Genomic DNA, 9,274 nt, shown 5'->3' on the forward strand with positions numbered 1-9,274 from the left:
CAATTGGAAGAGCATAGTCGATGTCACTGAACTGTGCATGTAGAAATTTTTGAAATGGTGTATCTTTGGCTATGTATATTTTCACCAAAAAAAAAAAAAAAAAAGGTCGAGAAGGGAGAGGGTTGACATGTCGTGGGGTTGTTAACCAATGTCGTAAAACAATGTGTACTACTGTTTTATGAGAAACTATTTGTTCTGTAAACCTTCACCTGAAGTACAATAAATAAATAAATATAAGTTAGTCGTGCTACGTTATCAGGTAAAGCTCTTAATGTAATTGTGGATTGGGGGCGGGGATTAGGCAGCCAAGCTTGTTTATTATTCAGTAATATTCAGTATCAGGTGCTTACTCTGTACCAAGTTCTGGGCTGAACGCTGGGATTCAAGAACCACGGAAGGTATGATCTTTGCCTCCAGGAATGTTCAGTCTGGTGGAGAAGATTGAAAACGGTGATGAGAGTGGTTAGCAGGACCACCCAACTCAATATTCAGGTGGTGAAGTGGGTAGAGAGGCTTCCTGGAGGAGGCCTGCACCATGGAATCAGGCTGAACATCACATAGGATGTGAGAGAAAGGAGTGAAGGCTGACAATCCTGTGGATGGTCAGTCGATGGTGGTACTGAAAGGGAGGCTGAGGAGTGTTGATGATTCGGTTTTGGACGTGTGGATTTCAGCATGCCAGGTGAAGATGTCTAGCAGGTTGTTGGGGTCACAGACATAGAAGTTTGGAGAAGGAGCTGGATGCTTCATTTGCGTTAAATCTGCTATCCTAATTTTTCACCAAATCCCACTCTCATAGCCTCATTCAGTCTTCTCTACAAGACTGAATGTTCCTTGAGGCGAACATCATACCTTTCTTGGTTTTTTAATCCCAGTCAATAATGTATTCTCTTAGTTAATTTGTGACAACTATTAGTCTTGATGGTCAACGGTCTTTTTTCATTTCTGTAGGAGCCACCCAGGGGACACAAGGTACATGTTCCTATATTTCTAAGGATTTCTTTTCTTTTCCTCTGACAAGCAGGCCTCTTTCCTACCTTTGCGTTTAGGTCAAAAGCACCAGTAGCTACTACCAGATAGACATTTTTCTGTAGCTGAGGAGAACAGTGAAGAAGCTAAGAGAGTATTCTAAACAGTGGGGAAGATCTCTTAAGATAGCTGCCCTTGTTCCTGCTCCAGAGTTCTCTTGCTCATCATCCTGGGACTTAGGGTAAAAGATGTGACCTCTGGGTAAAAGATTCTTATACATCCATCATCAGTAAGGGAATACGTGGTCAGCACCTAGGCTTTGGGGTGGAGCACTCTTCTTTCTTCTCTGGACCCACAATGGCAATGTTTGCATGTGATACTTTCTTGGTTTGTGTACAAGTGACATAAAAATAGATGGATTTTTCTACTTAAAAGTATCCTCTTATAGAGGGTACAGAATGAGCCTTTCGGGAAGTTGCATTTTTAATCTTTTAATGAGAATTGCTCTTTGGTTTGTGTTTTAGGTTCACAATATCCACCTAAATCATTTCAGAGGACAACCTTGACTTCAAGAAAGAGATTCCAAGTGGCATCTTGATTTTCCTTCTCTGAACTACAGCACTGATGGGCACATTGAAGCAGAAGCCCACCATTTATCACTTGAAAAATGGGACGACAAGTATTATCGTATGTATCTGCTTGTCAGACAGTCAGAGATTGAGACTTTATCTACCTGAGAGAAATGCAAGCAAATAACTTCATTTTGAACCACGGAGTGAAATAGCCTTGCATTATAAAGGGAATACAAGTCAAAACATCAGCCTTCTTCTTTACGGAACACATCCCAGAGGTTCTTCTGACTTTGCTCAGAAGATGCTAATATGTGTTTATAATCCATCATTTCACCAATTACACACACAAATAATTCCAATGTGTATGTATTCACACACTAAATGTATAAGAGTATACTGTCTAGGAATATTTCATTTTTGTAACTGTCTCAATATTTTTTGCACTTCTTTCTGCTAATAACTCCATCAGAATCCTAGTGCCTAATAGGTATTACTTCCTTCTTTAAAAAATAGCACTAATCTTTGATAAAATATGTCCGTCTAAACAAGGGCTCAGAATATTCTAATCATTATGCTGATTTATGTATACTTTTTTAAAACAGTGCTTCAGTCCTGAACCTCTTTGAGAAATACCAGTGAATAATTCTTCCAATTTGACTTTGTCTTACTAGTTTTCATTTTCAAATTCTGGCAGTGCATTTAAAATTATCCCAAATGTATTGATACTTAAAGGGAGATGTAAACATCAGAAGTGAAATGTATTACATGTGGTTGCACGCTGATTGTCACCATCGGCGTATCCATCCGTTCAAGGGAGGGCTTTGCAGCAGCACCTCCTGGCTTACCACCGTCTGCTCTTCGCCGAAGTGTCTTCTCAGCAGTAAAGCTGTCCCCGACCCCTCCATCTAAACTAGCTGCTCTCTTCCCTCTCTGTCCTTTGCCCTGCTCTATTTATTCATTGTTTTCAACAGCATGTTATCCTTTCTGACATTAATGTAGAAAATGGCATAGAGAATGTGGAGGAAAAAATTACCCATCAGAGGCAAGGCTCTAGGTAGTTTTTCTTTTGTCCCCCATTGTTTTCTTCTCAGTGGTTTCAATCCTTAGATTCACTGTGATGCTTTCAGCTCACCAAGTCAGCATAATTTCTTCCTTTCTATCAGATAAATTACTGTATTCTATCAATCCCATCTGTATTAATCCAAAATGAAAATGTATACATGTATACCATATAAATATATAACAGACTATTTTCAGGCTTACTTTTGGTTGTAAGAAAGGGGATCATTGGCTCCTTATAGATGTCTGTAAATTCAAAAGTGTGTTGAGACCAGAATTTGTGTTGTTCTTCATCACAGAGGGACAAAACCAAAATGGCCCTAGAGTCTTGCCTCTGATTGATAATTTCTCTGTTACATGCTCTACTCCATTTTCTATATTAAGGGACATTTTAGGGAGTAGGCATGAGGGTGATCACTGTGTCCATACCTCCTTTGTTCGGCCACAGCCCCATAACACTAAAGAATATTCCTAGTGCTTAGCTACCCACACAATACAGACCAAAGCATTTTGAGATTTTCCTACATTTTTCCAAAACATTGGAAACTTTTAAAGAGAAAAGTCCACCTTAATGTAGCAGTTATCAAACCTGCGGGAAATTCTTGCCATATAAGCAGTACAGAACCCCTGCTCGTAAGGGTCACCGGTAAGGTGCTTTCTGGTCCATAATTCCTGCTAGACATGCCCTTTCTACCCAGAGCTGTTTAGGACATTTATATCAATTTCCAGGGCCCATCCAGATCCTTCCTAATCAGCCCAGACTGCTTAGAAGGGAAAATGATTGACAGGCAGCCTAAACTAACAGGAAGTTAGGGTAAACCAAAAAAAAAAAAAAAAAACTGCCATCAAGTTGATTCTAATTCATAGCGCCCCTATATGACAGAGTAGAACTACCCCATAGGGTTTCTAAGAACGGTTGGTGAATTCAAACTACCGACATTTTGGTTAGCAGCTGAGCTCTTAACCACAGTGCCACCAGGGCTCCGAAGTTAGGGTACCAAAAGAAACCCAAACCAGTTGCCATTGAGTCAATTACAACTCATAGCTACCCTATAGGACAGGGTAGGACTACCCCATAGAGTTTTCAAGGAGCAGCTGGTGGATTCTACCTGTTGACCTTGTGGTTAGGAGCAAGCTCTTATCCAAGATAAATTATTTTTCCTTGGAGGAGAACCACTAAATACATTTTTATGGTAGACTTACCTTGTTTGACTTGAGTTTTGCAAATAAAAACCTATCATTATACATATTGTTAAAATGATACTTTAAAAAACATAACCAAGTACAATGATCTTGAATCATATCTTCTAAACATCTTTGACTGGGAGGTAAAATACCATTTTATAGAGTCCATGAGGACTTGGCTCTGCTACTAATTTTTAAAAATGACTTTCTCATAGCACATATTTGGACACCTGTATTACAGATAGTTAATTTTTAGGTTGAGATGGTGCTTTTAAGACTGATTAGGTAAAAATTAAGAGTGTTTTTATAATATTCTGCTTTGACAAATGAGTCTGATCTGAGAATTTTTCTGTTAAAAATTGAAAGATCAAATTGAATTATTTCTGAAATCAGTTTTTAAATTCAAGTTAGTGACTACATTAATTAGAATGTTTGTTATTTTATTCAAAATAGGAATGAAGGAACTTAAAATTAATCTGGCTAAGAAAATGTAAAAGACTATAGGAAACTGCTAGATTTTGTAAATCTAATATAAAAGGAAGTATCCATGTTAATGTTATTCTGAACTGGAATGGGACTGCTATACAATTAAGGTGTATGTTTTGTAATATAATGAATCATTTGGGTATTATATTTTTTATTGTCAGTGTTTTTTTATGACTACAGATCATTGTTCAGATTTTTAAGTGTTTTTTATTTTTAATAAAATATAAAAGTGTTGACAGAGTTTTCAAAAATTAATTACAGTTATATAAGCTTCCTTCGGTTACTAATTTTTGTATAATCTGTGCAAATGTCTCTCTTCTCTGCAGTGTCTAATATACAGGTTATTTGTTCATTTATTTCTAACTTGAGCAAAGACTCTCGAAGGTGAATTTAAGCCATGTAGCTATCAGGAAAAATCAATTCTAGGCAGAGGAAAAAACACGCAGGCCTACAATAGGAACATACCTGGAAGGTTTGAAAAACAACAAAGATGCCAGAGGGACATGGAAAGGGATTAGCAAGGGGGTGAATAATAGGGCTGAGATCAGGAAGGTAACAGGAAGCAAGGGATTAAGGTCTTTTATGGACTTGTGGGAAAGAGTAAGCAATCTGAACTAGGAAGACACTGGAGAGTTTTGGAGTGATGTTCTCCAACAAGAGCTGTGTTTCACATCAAATGGTAGTGGTACAGGAGGTGAGGAGTCGAGGGCTTTGGGGTATGTTTTGGAATTAGAGCCAACAAGATTTGCTGTTGGATTAGTTATGGAGCGTGAACAAAAGAAAAGTCAAGAATGACTCCAAGGCTTTTGGCTTAAAAACTTCAGAAGGATGGAGTTGACTTTTACCGAAATTGGAAAGACTACACAAGAAGCCACTTTGGGGGCGTTTTGGGATATCTCGTGTTTGAGATGCCAGTCAGACGTCTGAGGGCAGTGACGGTTCAGTGGTAGAAGTCCCTCCTGTGTGGGACACCCAGGCTCAATTCCCGGCCAATGCACCTCATGTACAGCCACCATTGGAGGCTTGTGTGCTACTATGATGCTGGACAAGTTTCAGCGGAGCTTCCCGACCAAGACATATTAGGAAGAAAGGCCTGGTGTTCTCCTTTCAAAAAACAAGCCAGTGAAAACCCTATAGATCACAACAGTCTGATGTTCCATTGTGCATGGGGCCCCCCTGAGTCAGGGACTAGCTTGACAGCATAACAACAAAATTAGGTAACTAAGTGGAAATGTTGAGGTATTTGGGTATTCAAGATTAGTGTTTAGAGAAGAGGTGCAGACTGGAGATATAAAGTTGGGAATTGTCAGCATGAAGATAGTATTTAAGTCAAGAGACAGATTTCATCACCAAAAGAATGTAGAAAATGGAAGAAAAAAGAGTTCTGAGCCCTGGGCATTCTAGCATCTAGAGGTCTAGAATGTGAAGAAAAACCAGGATAGACTGGCAAAGAATAGCAGGTAAGGGAGACAGGAAATCAAGAGTGGAATTCTCAAAGTCAAATGAATCACAAAGTTTTTCAAAGAGGTGACTGTGACTTTCAAATATGTTGAATGCTGTTGACAGATCAATTTAGATAAGGTCTGAGAATTGACATAAAGATCTAGCCACATAGCCTTCATTGATGACCTAGACAAGATCATTTTCAGTGGAAGGAACAAGAGAAAAGACCAATTGCAGTGGTTTCAGGAGAGGAGAACAATTGAAGACAGGAAGTACAGACAAATATCTTAAGGAATTTTTCAGGAATGGGGAACAGAGAACTGGATCTAGAGGGAAACGTGATTCAAGAATATATTTCAGATGGGAGAAATTGCAACATGTTCTATACTGTTGGCGATGATGCAAGAGAGTGGAAACCTGATAACACAGGAGGGGGAAGTTGCCAGAGTGCTGTCCTTTGGAGAGCCCGAGCGGATGGCAGGATCTGAGAGAGGAGCATGTTCCGCTGAAAACCAATTTTGAATCATTTACAAGTCTTTTTACCAAAAATGTGATAATTTACTTTTTCTAACAAAATTGAAACGAAAAAAGCTTCATACTCCACGTATCTTTTCAGTAGATTCTCCCTTGAAGCTTTCTGTAGAGAAGCTTCAAGTTTTAGAAAGAGAACTACCCTGTGATCCAGCAATCTCACTTCTAGAGATCTAAAAGTAGTGACACGAACAGACATGCACACCTGTGTTCACTGCAGCTTTATTCACAATAGTAAAAAAAATGGTAACAACCAAAGTGCCCATCAACGGATGAATGGATGACCAAATGTGGTAGATACAGACAACGGAGTATTATGCAACCACAAAGAACAATGATGAGTTGGTGAAATTTACTACAACATGGATAGACCTGAAGGGCATAACGCTTAGTGAAGTAAGTCAAGCACATAAGGACAAATATCGTATGATCCCTCTTTTATAAGAAGACAAGAACAAATATACATAAAGAAACTAATGTTCATTGGTGGTTACCAGGAAGAGGTAATAATCTAATTTAAAGATCTTTTTCATATTGGAAACAATTCTTGAACCCTTTGCCCCCTTGCCAGGTTTAGAGTATTTCTTGGCTCAGCTCATCACCTGTGCCTACGTGGAGCACAGCCTTTTGTCCGCTTCCTGATGCCAGCAGTTGTGTTATATTCCTTCGCATTGTCTACGGAGATCAGCAGAGAATCAGATAGATACAAATCTTGTACTTTTATAGCTGTAATAGACCTTGTAATGGAGCTCTGTTGGCGCAAAGGTTAAGCGCCCAGATGCAAACTGGAAGATGGGCAGTTTGGACCCACCCAGCCATTCCACGGGAGAGAGACCTGGCAATCTGCTCCTGTAAAGACAGCCAAGAAAAGTCTATGGGGCAGTTCTTCTGTCACGAGGTCGCCATGAGTTGGAAATGGACTCAATGGCGCCCAACAACAACAGTGGACCCTTTAGAAAAGAGGAAACTAAAGGCCAGAATATATAAAGTATGAAATACATTTAAAAAATGATCTGATGTACAGTGATTAAGTGTCTTAGTCATCTAGTGCTGCTATAACAGAAGTACCACAAGTGGATGGCTTTTAACAGAGAGAAATTTATTCTCTCACCATCTAGTAGGCTACAAGTCCACATTCAAGGCATCAGCTCAAGGTGAAGGCTTTCTCTGTCGGCTCTGGAGGAAGGTCCTTGTGACGTATCAGTCTTCCCTTGGTCTGGGAGCATCTCAGCGCAGGAACCTTAGGTCCAAAGGACTCGCTTTGCTCCTGGCACTGCTTTCTTGGTGGTATGAGGTCCCCATGTCTCTCTGCTCACTTCTCTCTTTTATATCTCAAAAGAGATTAGCTTAAAACACAATCTAATCTTGCAGACCTCATCAGGATAACTGCCATTAATCCATTTTATTACATCATAGTGATAGAATTTACAACACATATGGAAATTACATCAGATTACAAAATGGAAGACAATCCTACAATAGTGGGAATTATGACCTAGCTAAGTTGACAGGTATTTTTGGCGGACACAATTCAATCTATGACATTAAGCAATATGGAAGTGAATAAAGTATAAATTTCTCTTCTGTGCTCTCACTCCGGAATTGGTATCTCTCCAGACTTTTGTCTAACTGCATAAAAATTTTTTCTCCCAAAGCTGGAATTATGTTTTATACTGTTCTGCAACTTGGATGTGTTTCTTTTCACTTACTGTTTCACCAACCCCTTTCCCCGTCGGCACGTAGAGATGATTTTAAAAACTCAATCCAAGAAAAGCCTTAGGCTTGCTTTCCTCTGCATCAAAGAGGCTCTGCAGGTAGGCGGCTGTGAGCAACCGCAACAGTAGCTACCAATGATTTAATCGATTTCAGCAAAGCAGGAGTCCGAGCATTCTCAAGGATTCCATCTTCCAGGTCACTTCAGCTACAGCTTTATTGTTGTGTGCTCTCCAGTCGATTCCAACTCATACCGACCCTATATAACAGAGTAGAACTGCCCCATAGGGTTTCCTAGGCTACAATCTTCATGGGAGCATATGGCCAGATCTTTTCTCCCGCAGAGCAGCTAATGCTTAGGGACCTACTATTAGGAAAGGGCCCCTCCTCGCCTAGCCACTTTGTAAGAAGTATCACGTGTAGACAAGGGAACTCGACCCAGGATCGGGCACCTCCACCTGGAGGAGAGAGAGAAACTGGTAGTCAGAGAACACAGCCCTCGGGCGAATGAGGGCATCCTTTCAGAGGAAATTTGAACAATATCCGGATCACAACCACCTCATTTAGTTCTCCAGTGTCTCAGCCAGAGTCCTCTCATACAACCTGAGAACTGGGTTCTTTAGGGTTGTGTCCCCAAAGCTACACTAGGTCAAAGCAGGCGACTGCTCTCAATGGCCAGGAAGCAGAATCCAGGATACAAGCCTCCGCGGGCAGCCAATCCCGGCAGAGGACCGCAGCACTGCCGGCTGCGCAAGGCAGTGTGCGGTTAGATACCTGGAAAAAAAGAACGAAACAGGCTTCAAAGGCTGGCTTTCAACCCAGATGCCTCTTTATTATAATTTGAAAACAGACTTCTCACCGCAGCCAAAATCCCCTACCTCCGGCAGCCGGGTCCTGAAGCCCATGCTCAGCACCCCCAGGCCCTTAGGGCGCCCGAGGCTGTTGCTCGCGACAAGTCCTAACCTCCATCCCAAAACTGCCCCAATATTTAACCTCCCTTCTCCTCCCTGCCACCCCAAGTGTCTTCTCTTGCGTTCAGGACGGCCTGTGGAGCCCCAGAGGCCGCTTTCCGGTCTTTCGCGCTCAGCTTGAACCGAGCCCCGAGGCCTCGGCGCATTGCGCAGGCTTCGCGGCTCCCGGTACCTCCCTCGCGGCGCTTTCCCCGCCAGCCTGCGCGGCTCAGAGCTGACCCAGGGCCTCGGCAGCCCCCGCAGCCGGGGTCGCCGGTCCCGAGGCGGGCGCTTCGGGGCAGCGGGGCTGCGCCCACCCCGGCCCCCGGATGGAGACGTGAGCTGGCTGCGCCCCTGCTCCCGAGC

At 41.7% G+C, this 9,274-nt stretch overlaps 2 protein-coding genes across 2 annotated transcripts in view; both read left to right on the top strand.

Moving 5' to 3' along the window:
* The window catches only part of FAM149A (family with sequence similarity 149 member A), a 29,632-nt gene extending 28,065 nt beyond the window's left edge, over nucleotides 1–1,567 (top strand). Inside the window, exon 11 of the mRNA XM_023737199.1 lies at nucleotides 1,494–1,567. Within this exon, the coding sequence (XP_023592967.1) occupies nucleotides 1,494–1,567 (74 nt within the window). The remainder of the gene's footprint in view (nucleotides 1–1,493) is intronic.
* Nucleotides 1,568–8,629: 7,062 nt separating this feature from the next.
* The window catches only part of LOC101342431 (cytochrome P450 4V2), a 16,875-nt gene continuing 16,230 nt past the window's right edge, over nucleotides 8,630–9,274 (top strand). Inside the window, 2 exon segments of the mRNA XM_012557388.1 lie at nucleotides 8,630–8,718; nucleotides 8,998–9,245. Of these exon segments, the coding sequence (XP_012412842.1) occupies nucleotides 8,630–8,718; nucleotides 8,998–9,245 (337 nt within the window).

This window comes from Trichechus manatus, unplaced genomic scaffold, assembly GCF_000243295.1.
Source record: "Trichechus manatus latirostris isolate Lorelei unplaced genomic scaffold, TriManLat1.0 scaffold00099, whole genome shotgun sequence".
Classification (NCBI taxonomy): domain Eukaryota; kingdom Metazoa; phylum Chordata; class Mammalia; order Sirenia; family Trichechidae; genus Trichechus; species Trichechus manatus.